At 36.5% G+C, this 23914-nt stretch overlaps 1 protein-coding gene across 1 annotated transcript in view; it reads right to left on the reverse strand.

The window, feature by feature from the left end:
- Nucleotides 1–23914, reverse strand: part of LOC150091578 (DNA mismatch repair protein Msh3-like) — a 274897-nt gene that overhangs the window by 22215 nt on the left and 228768 nt on the right. The window contains exons 19-20 of the mRNA XM_090369011.1: nucleotides 6597–6801; nucleotides 5368–5483 (exon numbers count right to left, since the gene is read on the reverse strand). Coding sequence (XP_090225137.1) covers nucleotides 5405–5483; nucleotides 6597–6801 — 284 coding nt within the window. The 3' untranslated portion in view covers nucleotides 5368–5404. The remainder of the gene's footprint in view (nucleotides 1–5367; nucleotides 5484–6596; nucleotides 6802–23914) is intronic.

Consider the following 23914-nt stretch of genomic DNA (forward strand, 5'->3'; position numbering starts at 1 on the left):
GTTGGAAAGATACAAAACAGTGCAGAAAGGGGAACTATAGGAAATTTTGGAATTGGTGAAAGATGTGGAATTTGCAGAATCTCGAGGAATGTCAGTAATGAAGACTTTTTTCAAGAAGTCATTTTTTTCACTTTTTTCAAGTGAACAGAAAGTGGACATGGAAGAACCCAAATGGATTAACAACTAATAAAATCGAATTCATCCTCACTAACAGAAGATATATTGTGAATGAGGTTACCATCCTGAACATGGTAAATGCTGGAAGTGATCACAGAATGGTAAGATGCACACTTGATATATATGTAAGAAAAGAAAGGAAAAAACTGACTTGAGTAAATAATACAAAGGTCTTTGAGTTAACAGAAGAGGAGAAAAAGCAAGCAGTATGTACTGGAACTTAAGAACAACTTTGAGTTTCTACAGACTGTTCAGGACCAAGATATCGATGAGGAATATTACAACTTTCTGAAAGTGATAAAGCCCAAGAAACCTATAGGTAAAAAGAAATCCAAAGAAGAAACAATTAGTCAAGAAACACTTGTCATGATGAGCGGAAGACGACAAATGAAGAGCAAGATAAACACTGACAAGAAGAAAATTCAGTATACTGAGTTATGCAAAGCTATTAGAAAGAGACTCAGAGAGGACATAAGAAGATTTAACACAAGAAAAGTAGAACGGGCATTAAGGGAAATCAAGGAACTTAAATTAGCAGCCATGAGCTGCTAATTTAACAGAAAGAAAAATGATACTGAAACTGAAGAATAGCGATAGTGTACTTATAAATAGCAGAGAAGGCATAATTCAAAAAGCAGAAGACTATTATAGAGAATTATACAAGGAGCGAGGGAATGATGCCAGCAGTGGGGAAGATGGATCGCAAATTAGTAACACATGACATACCCGATATCCTTCCTGATGAGGTAGAACATGCATCGAAGAAAATGAAAAATCAGAAAGCCTGGGGGGAAGATGACGTTACTGCAGACGGGCTGCAAGAGTAGCTCATGGTGTATTGTCGATGATATATAGGAATTTTTCTAGCAGGGATAAGGAGGTGATTATTCTCTTGTATAAGGCAATGGTCAGGCCACACCTAGAGTACTGTATACAGGTCTGGAGGCCTCATTTCAAGAAGGATGTAGAGCTGCTGGAACGAGTACAGAGAAGGGCAACAAGATTAGTGAATGGAACAAAGGGGTGCTCTTACGAAGAAAGGCTTAAGTTTTGCAAATTACAGTATATGGAGACTAGGCACCGGCGAGGTGATCTGATAGAGGTGTATAAAGCCTTGAATGGCTTGAGCATTCTCAATGCTGATGGGATTCTTCCTCTTGCTCAGAATAATCACCTGAGAGGGCATAAATTCAAATTGAGAAAAGACAGATGTAGGATAGACGTGAGGAAATTTGCCTTTAGCCAGTGGGTGGTTGGTTGGTGGAATAGACTCCCATCCCTTGTCGTGGAAGTTGATAGCCTAAATAAGTTTAAGGCTCAGCTGGACATGTATTTCGAACGAACAGAGGGGTGAAGTGGAAGTGGTTATTTTTTATTTATTTTTTTATTTTTTTGGCTGATGCTGCATAAGCTTGCTTTCTTGCATCAAATGCCTCTACTAATGCTAATACTCTAGAGGTGTTAAAATTGGGAGGAAGAGACATGACACAAAAACTGGCTAAGGGCAACAAAGTGCATTAGACACGGTGTGACGCCTAAGGAGTGGAATAATGCAATCATAGTTTTGTTGCATAAGAAAGGAGATAAATCAGAAATTGGGGCATACTTGCATTGTAATCAATGTGCTTGACGTCATTCTTGCAAATCTAGGTTTAGTGCCTTGTGTCACTTATACATAGATTGAGAAAACACGTCTGCAGTTTTGGATTTAATACAACAGCGTACGAGGGGAAACCGATGTATGCTTGGAAATGCAAAATTATCAAATAAAATAATAATAATAATAATAATAATAAAAAAAACTTATATTACTCTAGTAAAAGTGAAATTATGAAAATTTAATTTTTTCCGGGAATCTGAGGAGGGGGGGTTGCTTAGCTGACGTAGAGTGTTTTTTTTTCCCCTATCCGGCTATTTTAAAATCAGTAAACAAGTTTGCTATTTAAAAACAATTGGGGTAAAACACCCTAGGCATTGATTGTACGATCGAATTCTGTGATTGGGTGATTATTGTGAGAGCGTTTTCTTTCTGATTGTTTTGAGTCGTCGAATAGGGGGTGGAGTGCTTAGTTAAGGTAGGGTGTTTTCCCCCCATCCCGCTGATAAGTGACACAAGGCCCTAAACCTAGATTTGCACTTGCATTATACGGGATATATCAGGCACATTGATATATCCCATATAATGCAAGTATGCCAAAACTGGAAATTATAGACCAATTAGCTTGTTATCCCACATCTACAAGTTGCTCACATGGTTCATTACTAACAGATTAGAAAGAATACTTGATGAGAATCAACCGAAAGAGCAATCTGGCTTTAGGACAGGATTCTCAACTATGGATCACTCTCACGTAATATCACAGCTAATGGAGAAAGAAAATGAATATAAAACATTTGTGGATTATGAAAAGGCATTTGACTCCATACAGCATAAGGCAATGTTTCGGGCACCGGAAAGACAAGGCATAGATACCCCATTTATTATGATTTTGAAGAAAATATATGAGAACGCTACCTCCTTTATTGGACTAGACAAAGACAGTAGCAAATTTTAAAAACAAGAAAGGAGTTCGACAATATCTTCGAAGTTGTTTACTGCTGCCCTTGAAGAAGCTTTCAGATTAGACTTGTTGCAGAAAGGAATCAATATGAATGGAGAGTACCTAAACCATTTATGATTTGCAGATGACATTGTGATCATAAGCCACGATCCCAAAGAATTAGAGGAAAATCTTAATTAGTTATGCAGAGTTAGTAAAGATGAATATGGCTAAAATAAAAGTAATGATGAACAAGTATGCCACAGAAAGGGATGTAATGATTGAAGGAGCAGTAATTGAAAAGGTGGAGTCTTATACTTACCTGGGACAAGTCATTAGCTGTAATAATAATAAATGGCTGGAACTCAAGAGAAGAATAAATTTTGGATGGATAGCGTTCAGGAAATATAGTCACATACTGAGGAGCAATATCCCAATTTGTTTGAAACATAAAATAATGAAGCACCATGACTTATGGAAGTGAAACTTGGGCACTCACCAAAAGAATGGAAGAGAAGCTGAGAACTACACAATAAAGAACAGAATGAATTATATTGGGAATCAGACTGTCAGATAAAAAGAGAAACACATGGATCAGGCAGAAAACTCAAGTAAAGAACATTCTTATCAAAACTAAAATGGTCTTGGGCAGGACACAACTCGAAGACATAATGACAGATGAACTAAGAAAATAACAGAATGGTACCCAAGAGGAGCTAAGAGAAAACCTGGAAGACAACAACAGAGATGGACAGATGAAATTCATGAGTTTGTGGGTAGTAAATGGATGGCCATTGCACAAAACAGAAGGAACTGGAAAGTTGCTGAAGAGGCCTTCATCCTGCAGTAGATTGAAAATGGCTGATGATGACATGATTACCAGGAATTTTCAAAGAAAACCAATAAAATGCAAGTACAGTCTGTCCTCGTGTAGCACGTTGCGTTCCTAGAAACCCTCGTGCAATGCAAAATCTTGCAATATAAACAACAGGCCCTATGGGAAAAGTAGGGTTAGGTGCCAACCACCCAAGATTGAACACACATTTGGAACCAAAACATTACCAAACACAATAAATAATCGAGTAATTTTAATCGTTATAAAATACTTACGTATTTTATAATGATTAAAATACGTAATAAAAATAATATTATATTATAATAAAGTATTTTTAGTATTTTTTAATACTAAAATAGTATTTTTTACGGATAAAATACGTATTTTATTCGTAAAAAATTTATTATATTAAATAAAATAGTCGTAATAAAATACTTACGTATTTTATAATACGTAAGTATAAATTATAATACGTAAGTCGTAATAAAATATTGCTAATGCTTTTGCTTCTATCATAAGCAAACTTGCTTTTTGTTTGATTTTCTATCCAAACAGATCACAGCCGTTCCATCTCTTCCAATTCTTTGTGTCTTAATCTAATGAATTTTAATTACACTTTGAGTTGTTCCTGCTATGAAAGTGGTTTTTATTTTCTCTGCATTCTTTGTAATTCTCCGCGTTGCCTCATTTAGGTCTGTAGCACGTGCAATATCACATGGTCTTTCATTTCGCTCAAAGCGTTTCACAATTTCATATTTTTTCTCTATCGACAGAAACAGACTGGCCATAAGCCTTACGGGGGAAACCACGGTGGGCCGGAGGCCGGTGTGATTTTGGCCATAAACCGTAGTATGAGGCCACTACAAATTTTCCCGGGTAAGAATTTTTGACCCAGTCCGCCTCTGTTTATCGATATTGCTTCTTTTTTTTTTTCTCTCTGAATCTGCGGTGTCTTAGCCAGGACACTTCCTTTTCATCCCTTTTAAGTATTTTACTAATTTTTAGGGAATAAAGCACAATTACAAACGAGGTGGCACGCTTGATACACAGAAACAAAGCTGCGCGCGTGTAGCAACTGAATAAACAACACCGTAAAGGCCGAGATACACTATTAACACCTCACATTTTACTAAAGCACATTTCTGGGGGTTACTACCATAAAACAATAAAAACAATTTCCAGTTGCGTTTCTGCTAGTGGAATCTGTTATAAACTGGTAGTAAACTCCATCTAATTGCATTTGCGATCATATCGATAGCTGGAATTGTGTTGGTTTTTACGTTATTATGGTGAAATGTGTTTCCCCTTCACTGATATAAAACACATAAATACATTTTCAGAATCTTCTTCGTTCCTATCGTGTTGCGTTCAGTTGGGGTGATTCCGCATTCGACTGCCATTTCTTGTAAACACAAAGGCGAATCGTGTATAAGCGAATTCGGTTTGTGTTATATAAGATAACGTTCTCCTATTTATAAATCGTGTATGATCGAATTCGTGTAATGCAAACACGTGTTATACGAGGACCGACTGTATGCAATTTGAATCCATGTTGCCAACATGAAAATAGTTTTATGACGTACATGTAAATGCATTTTAGCACACTGGATTGATTTTTTTTAGTCTTAGAGAATAGAATGGAATTGCAAAAAAAATTTCTGACTTCTTTTGGCACTACATCTCAGTAATATATAATGTCCATATAACCTGCTCTTTCAGATACTTCAAGGAGAATAAAGGAGTAAACTATTTGTTTGAATTAGTAATAACAAACACTTAAACAATTTATTATTGGTGTAAAAATTATTTACATACATATATACATGCGTAGCAATTCTGCAATAGGTATATTCTACTTAATCGAGAGCAAATATTCAATTATCCTGGAAGTGTCCAATTCCCACAGTCTTTGAAATTGTTGTCTTTGAATCCTTAAAAAGACAAAACACTATCATTTTATTGTTATAAACCAAATAATTTTCTAAAATTAAAATGTGGTAAGACAAAGCAATTTAATGGATATAAAAAGCTTACTCTCATTACAAACATACAAAATCTGAACACATTTCTTTTGGAATATTCTAATAATTATCCACGTAGGAATAAGAACAAAGAGAAAACAGGAATTACAGAAAGCACTGAAGGTAAAGTCACAGGGCATAGAAGTTTCTCTCTTCCTTTCTGCTGCAAGTCTGGCCAATTTACAAAGGGGATGGTACGTTCTTCAGGTCACCCAAATTTTTCTAACAAAAATTAAAGGAAAAGAACAACTACCTGTGACCAATTAAGCAGAATTCAACTTCATTAGATTTGTGCAGAAAAAGATGATAATTATGACATCAAAGTTGAAAACAATTTATGTGAAAGCTGAATTTGTCTAGATGGAGGAGGTACAGCCATTATTATATTAATTTCATTAATTAATATAATAATACAAAGCAATTTAGTTATGTACATAAAAAATTCCAACCAATAATTGGAGCCTTTACTTTATATCTTTTCACTGATTGTTCATAATTTGCCTCGACTGTATGTATATTAGTATATATGTATATATATTAGTATCGACTGTATGTATATTAGTATATACATACAGTCGATACATCAATAATACAGTTGATGCACGTCTCAACTATATCATACTAGTAGAACAGTGAAATCTGCAAATCTGTGAGAGAGAGACAGAGAGCAATTTATACTCCAGCATGACTACTATAAAACAAAGGATTTTGCACTTAATAAGAATACAATCTTTACCATACTTAACAGTCAAGTGGGACTCAAACCACAGTCAACACAAATGCATGTGATTCCTGAACTTGACCACTTGGCTGCATTATTAAAAACTGAATATTTAAAAGAACTATGAAATACTTATATAGTGAAATTTATGAAACTAACTACTTATCTACAGATTTTGCTATATTGTATTAAAATGTCAAATAATTTTACATCAAAGGCAAAAATAATTACATACTGCTTATTACATAATTAATAATCAAAACTGGAGTCTTTATAATTTAATTTAGAGAAATTTGTATTACCTGTTTTCCTGGATATAGTTTTCAAGTTCACTTGATTTAAACTGAGCTTTCATTAGCAAATCACTAGCTATGCCAGCTAGCTGTGCTACATTAATTCCATAGCTACTGTCAGCCACTCCATCAACAAGCTGATAGAGAAAAGTCAATACTTTAGTAAGTGACTGGTCTTTATTAATACCACCACCACTACCATCATCAATAGCATCTGTAAAATTAATTAATGTATAATATGATTATGTATATTGATATGTATGTGTATATAACACACAATTCACACTTATCACTATTTATTCATCTATTATTCAAACCAACAAGAAACTGTTTTAATCATCCTTATATATCATGTTACAACATGCTGCTAAAAGTGCTATGATTACACTGAACAACAAATTTTGGGTCATATCTTGTAATGTAGTTACTTTATATGCTTTTGGGTGCTAAACACAGAAATAGTGCTTAAATGGCAGATTGGCTCTTGTTTTCGAAAAAATTAGTTTTTTTTTTTAATATTTATACAAGGTATTTTTTATTTATATAGCAGTAAGACATAGCTATGAACACAGCTATCAAACACGGGACCTTTTTGCCTTTCGCTTGTATTCAGCTTCGGGAGCATCCCTTTTCACCATCCAACAACAATCGGCTAAGATGGCGACACTTTGCTTTTGTATCTTTGTTCCATTGCTGCGATGCCTTGAGGGAAGCACTCACCATGTTCATCAATGATGGCACCACATTTTGGCAGGAAGAAATTCAGGTATGAGTGCAAGAAATGCATCTTCAATGCCACCCCCATTTTTCATAAGAAGCAATGAGATCTTCTACAAGCTGCCTGTAGTTGCCACCTTTAACATTTCCTATAAAACCAGCGAAACATTTTGAAAAGACTTTCCATGCTGATTTCTCGCTATCACTAAAGACACATTCGAACTTTCAAAGATGAAAGTCGAAACACATTCGACTTTCATCTTTGAAAGGTTGCCTTATTTGGGGACCAAAGAAAACATCTACCTTGACACCAGGGGCCCTGCGGCCAAATGCCAGGACACACAACAGAACCTAACGCAATATGTCATATACAGCACACAACACTTTTCAGGCATTTACAGTAGTACTGTATTCCTTCACAGCAAACATATGGTGCAGATGTGGGAAACCACAGGTGGCGCCTGACCCTAATACTATGCACACTATGTACTAAGTCTTGGGAATTCTTTTGAAAGTATGTGAATGCAGGACTGTTCACTTCCAAAGTCTTCACAAAAGTTTTCACGAGCCCCAGTTTGATGTGGAGTAGTGGAAGCAAAACTTTATTTGAATCTACCAGAGGTTCAAATGCTACATTCTTCATTCCAGGTGTTAATGATTTTCGTTCAGGCCAACTCCTCTTCTCGTAGTGCATATCCTTGGCACAACTTTCCCACTCGCAAAGAAAGCAGCAACACTTAGCATAACACTTTTGTAGTCCTAATAAAATGGTGATTATCTCTAAATCACCACTCATATTTCTGATAGCATATACCTAAGAGGATGTTCTCCATGTTTGCTTATGTTTCTTTTTGTGGATGGCATATGCAAGAGATATTGAAGGTCGCATATTTCCATTGTGTAATAACACAGTCTTGAGGCTAACTGTAGAGGCGCTTCTGTAGCCAGGTGGGCAGGAGCAGCAGTGATTAGACCAGGGTTCGAGCCCATGACCACCAAATATGGAGGATGAGGAAAGGTCAGGGAATGACCGCCGCATATCCCTGGAGCAATATGGCCTTAGTTGCTAATGCTCCTAAAAACCAAACAAAACAAAGCTAACTGTAGAAGCATCTATAAATAGGTGCCTCGCGTTCATTGCTGCCATGACCATCAACATCCTTACAAACAGCGAGTTCACCTTCTGTTTGATAGAATTTATCATAGTCTTTATTTCAAGTACGAAATGTCACTTTCACAGAATGATTTAGAAAATTGCACTGTTGTAGCCTCGAGGCCAAAAGCTCTACCTTATTCTTCGGCAGTTTGAAATCCTGATGAGGTCATTAAGCTCACTTTCTGTGATCTTATGTGGTTCAGAAGGATAAAAGTTTCAAAAAAACGGATTCCTTGACATAGACGGCTGCTGAACTTCTTTGTGTACATCAAGTTGATGTTCATCAGTGTCTTCATCTTCATCAGATGTATAAAAAAAACAGTTGGGTGGTTCAGGAATAGGTAGTAATTCACCGTGAGGCACAGCACGAATTGCAGATGGCATATTTGGGTACGTCACTGTCCACTTTTTCTTTAGTATCATCCCTTTTCTAATAGGCGCCATACAGAAATAACAGTCTGTGATATGATTGTTGGCTCTCTCCATATCATGGGCACTGCGAAAGGCATAAAACGTACTTTTCAATTCACCCATGCATTGAGTTTGATGAACAGGTAGTGCAGCATATGTGTGGAGCTCAGTTCTTGTCCTGATCGCCTACTTTACACCCAAAGTACAAGAAGTAGGCCTTTTTTATGGCTCGAGTTAAGGGACACTTTCTTGAAGCTAACATGACTTCTCCACATACGTAGCAGAAGTCATCCGGACTCAATATTCCCACAATTACGGGGCATATTAATCTTACACAAACAAATACTTCGCAAAAAAGTAGGAATCTCACAGAGAACTCCCATTACATACTGAGAACAAATCACCCAGTACCTAGCATATTCCAGGATTACTGCAACAGGGTTGAAGACACATTTGAGGCGACAATTTATCATGTGATGCAGAGCGAGGTGAGAGATGCCAATCGTGATAAGAGCATGGTGCTACTGAAACAGCAGTGTTGCCATGCATTTTGCTGAGAGCCACAGTTGATAATGTAGAGTAACTCACTAATATGAAATCCCAACTGTAATTCGAAAACAAGAGCCAATCGACAAATTTTAATGTGATTTTCGTGTTCAGCAGCATGAAATTAGTCAAGATTGGGTATTTTCGTTTTTGTAACATTTTATGCCGACCGGGCTAGCCGGGTGGGTAAAGCACCTGCCTGGCAACCTAAAGGTCGCTGGTTCGAATCGCGCCTCGGGCTTGGATCAAAGTACTGCAAAAACCTTGGGAGGTGCATTATGGCCACAGAAGCCGATGCGCCAATAACTACCAAAGAAGTAACATTTTATGTGTTGACCAGTGTTACAGTAATGACAAAATTTCTGAACATTCCAACTTATAAACATAAATTTTTAATTTTTATACTATTGATATTATTCATTCTGAAGGAAATTCTTATACTAACCGTAAATATGCTTCAACTTTAATTAATTAATCAATGGGTTTTTAAATGTGGTTCAAAAACTGTTCAATAGTGTATACTGTAAGATAATCTAGTTTCAGTCAACAAAAAAAAAAATTTTTTTGAAAACAAAAAAATGCTTTATTTTCTGCATATACAGTAATACCCCTAAGTTACGCGATAGGTGGGTCCGACAAAAAATCACGTAAGTCGGGGTACAACTTTGCATATAAATACATATAAATTTTGCTTAATTGGGACCAAGGACTAACAAAAACACTAGTTTAGAAGAAAAATATTAATAAAATTGCAGTTCTTTATACATATTAATACAAAATATGTATTAAAAAAACAAATGACTTACGTTAAAAAGTTATTTCGATGTCGATGGCTTCATAAAATCTAACAAATTCGTCTGACGACACAGCGCGTTCCTTTTTTTCACGCAGAATTTCTTCGTAGCAAGCTAATAATTTTTTTATTCCTTGCTTTGTAGCTATAACGCGTTCTTCGTTCGAGTCTATGTTTTCTAAAATTTTTAAGCCCTTTACAATTGAGCCCTTTTCAATTTTCAACCTGTCAAGTTTGCAATTGTCATGTGCTTTTCGCCGTTGCTTCATTTAGGCCTGTAGCACGTGCAATATCACATGGTCTTTCATTTCGCTCAAAGCGTTTCACAATTTCATATTTTTTCTCTATCGACAGAGGCGGACTTACCGGGGAAACCCCGGTGGGCCAGTGTGATTTTGGCCATAAACCATAGTGTGAGGCCACTATAAATTTTCCCGGGTAAGAATTTTTGATCCAGTCCGCCTCTGTTTATCGATAATTGCTTTTCTTTTTCTCTCTGAATCTGCAGTGTCTTCACCAGGACGCTTCCTTTTCACACCTTTTAATTAAGTATTTTGCTCATTTTTAGGGAATAAAGCACAATTACAAAATGAGGAGCACGCTTGATACGCATAAACAAAGCTGCGCGCATGTAGCAACTGAATAAACAACACCATAAAGGCAGAGATACACTATTAACACCTCACATTTCTAGGGGTTACTACCATAAAACAATAAAAATCCAGTTGCGTTTCTGCTAGTGAAATCTGTTATAAACTGGTAGTAAACTCGATCTAATTGCATTTGCGATTATACCGATAGCTGGAATTGTGTTGGTTTTTACGTTATTATGGTGAAATGTGTTTCCCCTTCACTGATATAAAAAACATAAAAGCAGCAAAGTTGAATTTTGTTCATCTTTCGCTCTCAATCTCCGCCGTCGCACCGGATATCGATAACATATGAAAAACGACCTTGAAGATAGTGGGCAACAGCGCCAAACGAAAAAATCAAGAACCGCGTAACTCCGAGTTCGCGTAAGTCGGGTATTACTGTACTACAAGCCAGCAAATACTACAGTACTTTTTTTAATTTCTTTTACTAAACTGCTAATAAGCAATTTAGTAAAAGAAAACAACAGTGCTTCAATTAATTCATGTTTACTCCTTCAAAATTCCATAACCAATTTTAACACTAGAACAGCTAGCACCATTGCCGGTAATTTTAACCGCTGTGCATAAAATAGACTTTTAAGTTGTGCTTTCAACATTCTATTATAAGCATTGATATAAAGTAACTGGCAACAGTGCATATATTGTGCTATGGTAATACCCATAAAAGTACTGTAGTATTTTTATGGGTATTACCATAAACACAACACAAAACTTTTTTGTCTAGAAAATAAACTGATGTTTAAAAATTAATTTGCACAATTTAAACAAACAACAGTTTTTTTCAACAGTTCCTGTGCACTTTCTATGTACATACTTTTAACACACAGTGTACATTTCTGTAGTTTTGTTTGCCTTGCATCACCTAATTTGGCATCTATGCCTTTTGAGAGGTTTTACACGGCCACTATAGTTACTTGCTTAAGCTGCTCCTTTCGTGAATCTACGAGGAGTGAGCATTTAATTTGTGGACAGGTGCAAGATCTTATCTTAACTGTCATCATCTGAATCTTCTGTGGATTTCTCCTTCTCAGAATACTCTCCCTTGAACTTTACACACTTTTAATGCTGTCATACCCACACATTAAATTTCCTGTAAGCCATTTTTCGAAAGACTGAGATGTGCTTCCATTGTGGCTCTATGAGCATCGTGTCAGATGTGAAATGCTTGCCTTTCAGAGCTTTCTTCAGATGTGGAAACAGGAAGAAATCCAGTAAATAAGAGGGATATGGCAGAATCTCTGCACCTATGGCAGTGATCCTGCCTGCACAATATTAGCCATATGGGGCCTCGCATTGTCTTGATTGAGAAAACATTTCACACTGGAAAGTTCGGTCACACCGGAATACGGCCGTACTACAAAGAAACTCATTACCATATGCTTTATTCATCTCTAACTGTTTCCGATGCTTTTTTTTTTTTTTAATGAAAATGTCGAACATGAGGTATTAGAACCTACAATACTTAGTACCATGCATGGGTTGTAGGTTGAGAAGACAAAAGAAGATATTTGTTGATATTAGACTTGAACTTCTGTAGACAGTAATTTTCAAGAAATACGTATGAAGGAAGGTTGTTCCAGAAAACGGCAGTTGAATGAATAAACAAGGAAAATGAAAAGTTGGTTCTGTGAGTTTGAAGTTGGACTGTAAATGGATATTGGCTGATGGCAGCATGTGTTCAGACTGTTTTGAAAGACAGAGCGGGAATTATAGAAGCCAATTCAGAAGAACAAAAAAAAAATTAGAAGAACTAGAAGTATTTGTAGAAAAGGCATGCAGCAGAAACAGTACATCGATGAGACAGAGAGTGGAGAGATGCTATTAGAGTTGAATCATTAATTAACCTAACTGCCCTCATCTAAATGGATTCTAGAAAACCTGAGAGAGGTTTTAGGGGCACCGCCCCAGATGTGGGAACAATATTCCATGGTAGGGTGGATTTGTGATTTGTACAGACTGAACAGCTGTTTGGAAGAAAAGTAACGGCAAGAGTGAAAGAGAAAACTGAATTTTTTAGATGCAGAGGAAGAAATATTTGTAATGTGCTTGTGCCAAGAAAGATAAGAAGTCAGGGTAATCCCCAAAAGAGATATATCATCTTGCCTAGAAATTCGAGTGTCACCAAAGATAAGCATTGGAGCAGAAGAATCCTTTTTACGAGATATAAGACAGGACTGAGTTTCAGAAGGATTGAAATCAACTAAGTTGTCTTTGCCCCGCTGGAGAATTACCTGGAGATCGGCATTTAAGGAATTGGTAGCGGATATTCGAGAAGTTGAAGCTAATTGAGCAGGGCAAAGTTTCTGAAACTGGAAAGTGGAATGCAATGTGCTATCATCAGCAAAACTGTGGATAGTTTTCAAGAGGAAAAGAGTGGGGGAAAGAACTGAACCTTGGGAACACCAGCATTAGTGGAGAATTTAGAAGACAGAGAACCATCTACCATCACCTTCAGTGAGCAGTCAGAGAGAAAACTGGATAACCAATTACAAAAAACAGTTGGAAAACCATAAGATGGTAGCTTGTTTAGAAGACCTTTATGCCAAACACGATCAAATCTGACACAGTAATGAATCATGTAATGCTGTTCAATCTGTAGGTCCAACATGATACTTGCTTCAAAACGATTGTCAGTGACATGCAGCTAAAAAACTCTCTTCATGCAATACTAGCTCAACAAGTACCGGCATACACAAATGTAGTCCGCTCAACAGCGATCAGGGAGCACGCCTGTAGTAGCAGTTATGGAAAGTTCTTGCAGCAGTCTGTAAATTAAATGATTACCTCTCATATATATATTCTTTTCTAAATTCTTCAGCTAAATTCAACATAAAATCTCTTCTCCTCCTAACTTTCCCTGTCACTTCATTATAAATAATCCAAGCATTGATTACTGCAACATCTAATATATAAGAGATGTGAGCCGGCCAGCTGTGTGAACCTGCTTTTGTCGAATATTTTTTAGCCATTTGGTCTAAAATACCAACCCTGTACTTTGTTTCAATGTAATATTATACTGTGTCAAGCTCTTCTTTGTACCATTACTTATTGCAATACTTGTATGAAGTGTACTCAAGATTATGACATTTTTATTTGCTTTGGCCTGATAATTCATCAGAGGGCAATCATCTAGTTTGAAAACTGAAGTGGAATATAATTCTGTCACCTTATTTTTTTATGGATGTTGGAACTTCTTTATGAGCACAATTCACAGTTCCCACTATAGTCATGTTTTTTTTGGACTAATTTCTTTGCCAATTCAAAACTGATAAAGTTATCAGTGGTAAGTTTTCTACCTTGATTAAAAAATGCTTCCCTTAATTAGTTTTAAGATGATATGTTCAGAAAGTGGTTGACTAGCTGGATGCATATCATCTTTCCCCAAATAAGGAAAGCCATTCAGTAGATATTCAGCTGCCAACCAAATCTTTATACCAAACTTGTCAGGTTTACTGACCATATACTGGGTGAACTGGCATCTAGCTTTAGTTGGAAATAGTTGCTCATCTATTGTAATGTTTTTTCCAAGTATATAGCAAGCCTTATAGATGTAAATAAATTTGCACCATATTTCTGAAGCTAAAGAAAATTTATCATTTCCTAGATGCTCCTACCACGAAGAACATATGTTGAATCTTATTTAAAATAATTAAATGCACAAGGCATAATACATTAAGAGTTTAATATCTATATAATATTGGTGTGTAGATACACCATAGACAACTCTTAAAAAACTACAAAGTAGTTGTTGTGGGCATCATTTGCTCTTTCTCATATTGTGCTCTGCCTTCACGACGAGTTGCCATAATATTGCAATAATTATTAGGGAAGCATAATAACGCTTCCCTAATAGAGAAGACTATTGTTACTTATTCTCAGTGAATACCACCACCCAGACATGTTTCAAGGCTATTGGCCTATCATCAGTGGGTAGGCAGGTACCCTAGTATTGCAGACATGACGACCCAGTTGTGAAGATAATCACACAATATGAGAGATGCCAAAAGGTGTATAAGACAATATTTAAAATAATTAAATACACAAGGCATAATACATTAAGAGTTTAATATCTATATAATATCGGTGTGTACAAAACACCTTTTGGCATCTCTCATATTGTGTGATTATCTTCACAACTGGGTCGTCATGTCTGCAATACTAGGGTACCTGCCCACCCACCGATGATAGGCCAATAGCCTTGAAACATGTCTGGGTGGTGGTACTCACTGAGAATAAGTAACAATAGTCTTCTCTATTAGGGAAGCGTTACTTATTTGAGGTAGTGCAATATCATGGCAACTCATCGTGAAGGCAGAGCACAATATGAGAAAGAGCAAATGATGCCCACAACAACTACTTTGTAGTTTTTTAAGAGTTGTCTATGGTGTATCTACGCACCGATATTATATAGTTGAATCTTATGAACCACTTAATCTCACGAAAACTGTTACATGACATTATATCATGAAAATATTGAGACCCCCATACAGTTGATCACAAACTATCCTGTTCTAAATTTCTAGCACCATATGCTCTGCAAGATAAAAGCACAGTGATAAAAGCATCAAGTTCTTAAAAGGATGTAGATCAATTATTCTTCAATTGTCTTCGTGCTTCGATTTCAGTGCAGTTCTGCATGTTTTATCATTGAAGTGTCTACAAATAAACAAAACACACTTACCGTAGAATTCATGCACACATTTCGTCTTGCATAAGGAGTTGGCCCAGGGTTAATGTGAATTGTGTTCCTTTGTAGTACACGTCCAGCTGAACGACTGCCAGATTTTATAACTTCCCATATGTACCCAGATTTTGAGTATGTTTACTACCCACTGATAGACACATATAGTTCTTACAATTATGATCATATGTATTATCACCTACAGTATTACTTTATGTACAAGGATTAGAAGTATTATTTTCACTACTACTAGATTCCTTGCCCTCTTTCATTAGGAATCCATTCATAACTTTCTTCTTCTCTAAATTCATCTCCACTCTCCTCTCGAGACTCATTTTCAGATAGCTTTTCTAATTCCTCTAGACATTTTTGAAATTGCCCTTGGGTAAGACCACAGGATCACCACATTTTAGTAATGCAATCAAATTAGCAACATAAAAATTGTTGAAATACCTTTCCACATATAAAGTTTCACCCAAACTAAGCTAAAATGGCACACTGCAGCAATACATAGTAGTGACTCCTAAACACACTCAGACCTGAATGGCATGCACAGACATGCAGACATACCCATCTGAGCATGTACTCGCACAAACCATAGAATGATTCAAATCACAATTGTTTGCCACAAGGTAGATAAATGCAAAAACTTGAGTTTTTGCATTTATAACTGTATAAACTGTATAAGTTTATAACTGTATAAAACTTAACTAATTTTATTGGATTTTTTTTTTATACTTATTCCTATACATATTCAAACAGGTTATACAATGTATAATCTGTTTGAAGTTTACAAACAATCAAACTAACAGCTATAGCAGTTTTAGGTATAGAACATAGCAGGGAATAACTTTGATATTATATACTTGGATCTTAGAAAGGCTTTTGATACTGTTGCACATGGAAGACTGCTGCACAAATTGGAGCAGTGTGGCATTGGAGGCAAGTTGCTGCTATGGATAAAGGGGTGGTTGAGGGGGAGAAGACAGAGAGTGGTAATCAATGGACACTGCTCATCGTGGACTAATGTTATTAGTGGAGTCCCTCAGGGTTCAGTATTGGGGCCTTTATTGTTTTCTGTATTTATAAATGATATTGATGATGGTATATCAGGCTTAATGTCCAAGTTTGCAGACGATACGAAGGTTGGCAGGGTTGTCAAGGACACTACTGACACTATGCTGCTGCAACAGGATTTGGAAAGGTTGAGCAGATGGGCTTCGAGGTGGCAAATGAAGTTTAACATTGACAAATGTAAAGTACTACATATGGGAAACAGCAACCCCAGAGCAACGTATCAACTCTGTGGTACTACACTGACAGTGGTAGAGAATGAAAGGGACCTGGGAGTGGTGGTGCAGGCAGATATGAAGTTCTCTGAGCAGTGCAGACGAGCTGCAAGAGTATCTCATGGTGTATTGTCAATGATATATAGGAATTTTTCTAGCAGGGATAAGGAGGTGATTATTCCCTTGTATAAGGCAATGGTCAGGCCACACCTAGAGTACTGTATACAGGCCTGGAGGCCTCATTTCAGGAAGGATGTAGAGCTGCTGGAACGAGTACAGAGAAGGGCAACTAGATTGGTGAATGGGACAAAGGGGTTCTCTTACGAAGAAAGGCTTAAGTTTTGCAAATTACAGTGTCTGGAAACTAGGCACCAGCGGGGTGATCTGATAGAGGTGTACAAAGCCTTGAATGGTTTGAGCATGCTCAATGCTGATGGGATTCTTCCTCTAGCTCAGAAAAATCACCTGAGAGGGCATAAATTCAAATTGAGGAAAGACAGATGTAGGATAGATGTGCGGAAATTTGCCTTTAGCCAGCGGGTGGTTGGTGGGTGGAACAGACTTCCATCCCTTGTCGTGGAAGTTGATAGCCTAAATAAGTTTAAGGCTCAGCTGGACAGGTATTTCGAACGAACAGAGGGGTGAAGTGGAAATGGTTATTTTTATTTATTTATGTTACTTTTTTTTTTTTTTTTTTTTTTTGGCTGATGCTGCATAAGCTTGCTTTCTTGCATCAAATGCCTCTACTAATGCTAATGCTAATGCTAATGCTAAAATTTAAAAGAAAAATGTGCAAAATTATTTGCAAATGTGCATGCTATAAGTTAATGGAAAGTTAGAAAATGTCATGACCTCACACTTCTGTAGTTAAAAAAGGGCTGCAAAACTAGAACAATTTAAAGGGCAAATGTTAAAATTCACTGTTGTAGTGGTTCTAATGTTAAACCAAAAATTTCCTATAGGATAAAGGTCTGTGATTGTCCAGGGCATTCCACCTTCGTAATTTAGCTGCCATCCACCTCTGTACACTCACTGCCAATGGCACAGAGCATTGTGATCCTGATAAATCCATTTCATTTCCAAAGAGATCTCTAGTTTTTTCCAATATTTGATTGCAATTTTATTTTTGTATTCATTGTTCCTTCCAAAATTTTGAGTCTTCAAACTCCACAACTGACATAATTACTAGTCTTCCAACCTCGGACCATAATTCTGATAGGATGTTCAGCCAGTTCACGAATATATATATATAGTCGAACTTGGTTATAATGAGCAAGGAAATAATGTGATCACGGCTGTAATGAGCAAAACACCATAACAAATTTAATTTACATGTATTCCCATACAATCGCTCACTGTTATAACGAGCGTACTACATGGATATACTGAACAAATTTTGGTAACTATGCAAACATTCTCAACTGCTTGAGTAATCGGAAAAAACCCAATTCTTGGAACAGACGAAAATGAAAAGGGCGACTTAGCTTTTATGACCACCTGCATCGCATCGAATTAGTGGCCAGAATAGTGCATTGGCGTTCCACTTGTCCCATTACCCTACTTACAGATTCTCTTGTATTCACCAAACCATAAATTTATTTCAGGGCTTCTAAAAATTTTGGAAATGGGACTTCTAAGAACTTTGTATGCATTTCAGGACCTCTAAGAACGCTGTATGCATTTCAGGCATCTAAGAACTTTGTATGCAGATCACTTTATCATTTTAAAGTAAAATCAGTTAGAAATGAACCCTTCCTTCAGAAACATGTCTACTAACAAAAGAAAGTGTCTCTCAAGTGGTGAAAAAGTCGAAATGATTCATGAGTTAAATGTGGCGCAAAAAATATTGAAGTGTGTAAAAAGTTTTCTTTGTCCTCTTAAAGTGTATTGATATTGTGGAAGAATAAAGATGTTTACATATCGGCACTAGAAAAGAACATAACTGAAAAAAAAAAATTAGAAAGTGTGAGATTACAAATGATGAAGCACTGCTTGAATGGTTCACCACACAAATAAATGCTGGATTTTCAATAGACAGTCCAATCTTAGCATTAGTAGAGGCCGGGGCTTTTTTCTGTGGCGGTACGCAACGGTACGGCGTACAGGCACCTTTTTTAACAGCGTGTGACATGGCTGGCACACAGTGCATGTCAACCATGCCAGCTGTTTCCATCTATTAAGGAGATCACGTGACAATGGGTGGAGTCAGCACCCGTCAATCACGGCCGTATCGCTAGCAGTCTGGAAGGGGTACCCGTTTCTGAATCTCAACCAAAACTTCATTATGAAATTATTTTTACTTATTTTTATATTTTACTTATTATTTTTTATTTATTAAATAAGACTCACCTTTGACTTATTTTTTATGTACAGGCGGGCCTTGATTAACGCGATTAATTCATCCCGCGAGAATATCACGCAAAACAGAAACACGTTAATCGAATATCATAACCAATAGGAAAAATTATAATTGGTCCTTGACCTTCTGGAAGGTCCATAAAGAATATTAAAAATACCTTTTAAATAACTTTTTAACTGTATATAATGTAAAAGATAATGAAAATAATTATGTAATTAAATGTTTATTGCATAAAACAGCGGTTCTTAAACTGTGCACCACAGAATATTTTAAATTTTCGAGGGAAACACAGCGATACTCGACATCTGTCGGACACCGCACAAACTACTAGCTCGAGGTAGTTCACAGTTTCAGCATTTCTTATTAAGTTGTTTGGATCTAACTACTAAATGAAACTGTTAGGTATTTCTTTTGGTCTGGGTGCGCCTTGAAAAAATTACTGAGACATTAAAGGTGCCGTGAACCGAGAAACTTTGGGAACCTCTGACATAAAATACACAATGAAGAAATTACTGTTGCGGAAATATTTGAACAGTGTTGACTTTCTCTTTTCATCAATCAATTTCCGATAGCCGACAGCAATCTTCTCTGGGCCCTGGCGAAATAAATATCGCAGAGAACACCAAACCTTTTGTTTGAGGTTCTATGCGATACGAAAGATTTCATCTAATTCTTTTACCGTTATCTCCTTCGCGGTAACATTTTCATCTGGCTCATTTAAAAATTTGAATTTTTAAATGCAAGCCTGCATTGACTTTATTAGCAGGAGATAAACACGTCTTCTTCCGATGGTTGATGGAACACACCGAGGCGGGCAGCAGGCAAACGTTTGTTTATTAACCATACGACTCGCAGTAAGCTTAACGCGTGATTCAAATCTTTTTCAACTATCGCATAAAAAAAAAAAAAAAAAAAAAAAAAAAGATCGCGTTAAGTGGAAATTTGCATTGTGAAAAGTGGTATCATTTTTCAAATAGCGTTAACTAAATATCGCGTTAATCGAACTCGCGTTATGCAAGGCCTAGCTGTACTTGTATAATATGCTTAATAAACTGTGTGTTAATAAAATTAATGGTCGAGATTCAGTATCGGGTACAGCGTTCCGACTGCTAGCGATACGGCCGTGATTGACAGGTGCTGACTCCGCCCAGTGTCATGTGATCTCCTTAACAGACGGAAGCAGCTGGCATGGCTCACGCCCACTGCGTGCCTGCACAGAACTTTTCCTGATAGCAAAGAATGAGTACCGGCACCTATTTTTTTACAAAAAAAGCACTGGTAGAGGCATATGATACAAGAAAGCAAGCTTATATAGCATCAGCCAAAAAAAAAAAAAAAAAAAAAAAAAACATTCCCATTTCACCCATCCATTCATTCCAAATGTTTGTCTAATTCTTCTACAACAGACAGAAGTTTGTTCCAACTATCAACCACCTGCTGGCTAAAGGTGAATTTCTGCACATCTATTCTACAATTGTCTTTTCTCAATTTTAATTTATGCCCCCTCAGGTGAGTAATCTGAGCAAGAGGAAGAATCCCATTAGCACTGAGCTTGCTCAATCCAGTCAAGGCCTTATACATCTCAATTAGATCACCACGCAGTTGCCTAGTCTCCAGAAGCTGAAATCTGCAGAACTTAAGCCTTTCTTGCTAACACCAACCAATGCCAATCTCGTTGCCCTTCTCTGTACTTGTTCCAGCAGGTCTACATCTTTCCTAAAATGAGGCCTCCAGACCTGTATACACAGTATTCAAGAGGACAATAACGCCCTTATCCCTGCTAGCAAAATTCCTGTATATCATTGATAAGACACCACGAGCTATTCTTGAAGATTGTCTGCACTGCTCAGAAAACTTCATATCTGACTGCACAATTACCCCCAGGTGTTTTTCATTCTCCACTACCCTGAGTGCAGTACCACCCAGTTTATACATTAATCTGGAGTTACTGCTACCCATATGCAGTACTTTATATTTGTCAATGTTAAACTTCAGTTGCCACCTCTCAACCCATCTGCCCAACTTTTCTAGATCCTGTTGCAGTAACGTACTATCATTACTGTCATTAACAACCCTGCCATCCTTCGTATCGTCTGCAAATTTAGACATTAACCCTTATATACCTTCGTCAATATCATTGATAAATACCAAAAACAACAATGGGCCCAACCTGGGGACTCCACTAATGGGGACCAAATCCTGAGGGACTCCACTGAACATTCTGAAGGCTCAAGTGGAAAAATTTGCAAAACAATTTGGATGCGATGATTTTGTGTGTAACAATGATTGGATGGATCAATTTAAAAACCGACATAATATCATTTATGCAAAAATTATTGGAGAATCTCGATCTACAATTCCAGTAATGGCAAATGAATGGATTGACCGTGTTTGGGCAGTAATCAGGAAAGATTTCAATGACGAAGACATCTACAATGCTGATGAAACAGGACTTTTTTTATAATTTGACATGTGACAATGCATTTAAATTCAAAGGGGAAAAATGTGTTGGTGGAAAAAAAATCAAAGGATCGCTTGACAGTGCTCGTATGTGCAAATGACAGGAACTGATAAAAAAAAAAATGTTTGTTATCAGAAAATCGTTAAAACCCCTCGCTGTTTGAAAAATGTAAGGAAACTTCCTGTGGATTACACTGCAAACAAGAAAGCCTGGATGACTTCGGATATTTTTCGGCAATACGTAAATGATTGGAATAAGGAGCTATTCAAAAATATGAAAAATATTTTATTGTTAGTTGATAACTGTCTTGCATATCCCAAGATTAAAAATTTGTCCAACATAAGCTAGTGTTTTTGCTTCCCAATGCAACATCAATTTTACAACCAATGGACGTAGGTATAATCAAGAGTTTGAAAGGATTTTATAAAAGATTTCTAGTTCTACATCTGATCAGTCAAAGAGAACAGAAACTTACCGAGTCTATATCGATATTGGATGCTGCAAATTTATTGAATAATGCATGGAACAACGTTACTCCAACAACCATATCGAGTTGCTTCAAGAAATTGAAATTAAATTCAAATTAAATTTCAATTGTAGATGAAGAAGATGGAAATGAAGAAAACAACTTAAGATTATCTGAATGGTTGCTATGTAACAACGTTGTAAGTTTTAATGCAGATAACATCGATGAATTTGTACGAGTCGATGACAACTTATTAACTAGTGGTCTTCCTACAGAGAGCGACACTGTAGATGCTGTGCTCAACAAAGACGATAATGATGATGATTGTGATGATGATATGATGACAATTGAAAGCGAATCAAAAGCAGTGCCAACAATCTCACAAACTCAAGTTTCAATGGACACATTAGTCAATTTTTTGAAGGAACCGAGGCAAGTAATGAGCTTTTGACGCATTGAGTGTTTTAAGGGAAAACGTAAGAAATATTAAAGTGAAATCTTTAAAACAAACATCAATTTTAAGATTCATAAATAAAGACTAATTGAAATAGTGTTTATTATTAAATAGTATTGTTTTTAATTACAGAGAAATAAATTGTGTTTAATATTAAGTGCATTGTAGTTTATACAAGCATATTAATACAAATAATATGTAGGTATATGCTTATATTATTGTTTTTCTCTCTCTAATATTTCTTTTGTTTTTTGAATCTATCTTTTTATCATGTTATTGAGAATTTAAAAAAATAGGAGGTAGATTTAACTCATCACTGATATAAAGTGTTCATTGTTTAACAGCCCCAGGGGTTTCCCTATTTCCTCTATCACTGATATAGCGAGTAACGGTTATAACGAGGAAATTTTGTTGGTCCCTTGATGCTCATTATAACCAAGGTCGACTGTATATATAGTTTTTCAAGGTCATTTCAAATATTCCAGTAAGTGCTGCCATCTCTTAACTGTAGGCACAGTTTATAATGGATAGCAACATGAAATAAGATCTTAAAATCATAGGAGGAGATTGCATTTGTCAACCATTATTATCCAATTTTGGCTTACCAAATAAAAAATTCTCTGGAATCCAAATCCAGAAGCTAATGAAATTGAATCAAATGATACAAAAAAAAGTAGTAATAGTAACAGCCATGTTACTACTATAAATAAAACACTGTTGTACAAATAGGAGCAGTGTGGCATCAGTGACCGATACCACCATGAATAAAGATTTTTTTTTTTTTTTTGATTTGGTAGTTGTTGGCGCATCGGCTTCTGTGGCCATATTGCACCTCCCAAGGTTTTTGCAGTACTTTGATCCAAGCCCGAGGCGGGAATCGAACCCGCGACCTTTGGGTTGCCGGGCAGGTACTTTACCCACTCGGCTAGCCCGGTCGGCATGAATAAAGAGGGATGATTAAATGGCAGAGTGTGATTAATGACCACTTCATGGGCTAATGTTATTAGCAGAGTCCTTCAGGATTCAGTACTGGGCCTGTTACTGTTTTCAATAATTATTAATGACATTATGAAGGAATATCAAATTTAATGTTGAAATCAACCAATGATACAAAGGTTGGGAGGGTAGTTATTGAGAGGAATTATGCTACTGCAAGAAAACCTAGAAAATTTAGGCAAATTGGTCTGACAAGTAGCAACTGCAGTTTAAAGTTGATAAATTACAAATTACTGCACAAGGGTAGCAATGACCACAAAATAATATACCAATTGGATGCACTACACTCAAATAGGGTGACCATCCGTCCCAATTTTCAGAAGACAGTCCCAAAAATGCACTTAA

The sequence above is a fragment of the Mastigoproctus giganteus genome, chromosome 1 (genome assembly GCF_048544385.1).
Source record: "Mastigoproctus giganteus isolate SK-2022 chromosome 1, ASM4854438v1, whole genome shotgun sequence".
NCBI classification, from domain to species: domain Eukaryota; kingdom Metazoa; phylum Arthropoda; class Arachnida; order Uropygi; family Thelyphonidae; genus Mastigoproctus; species Mastigoproctus giganteus.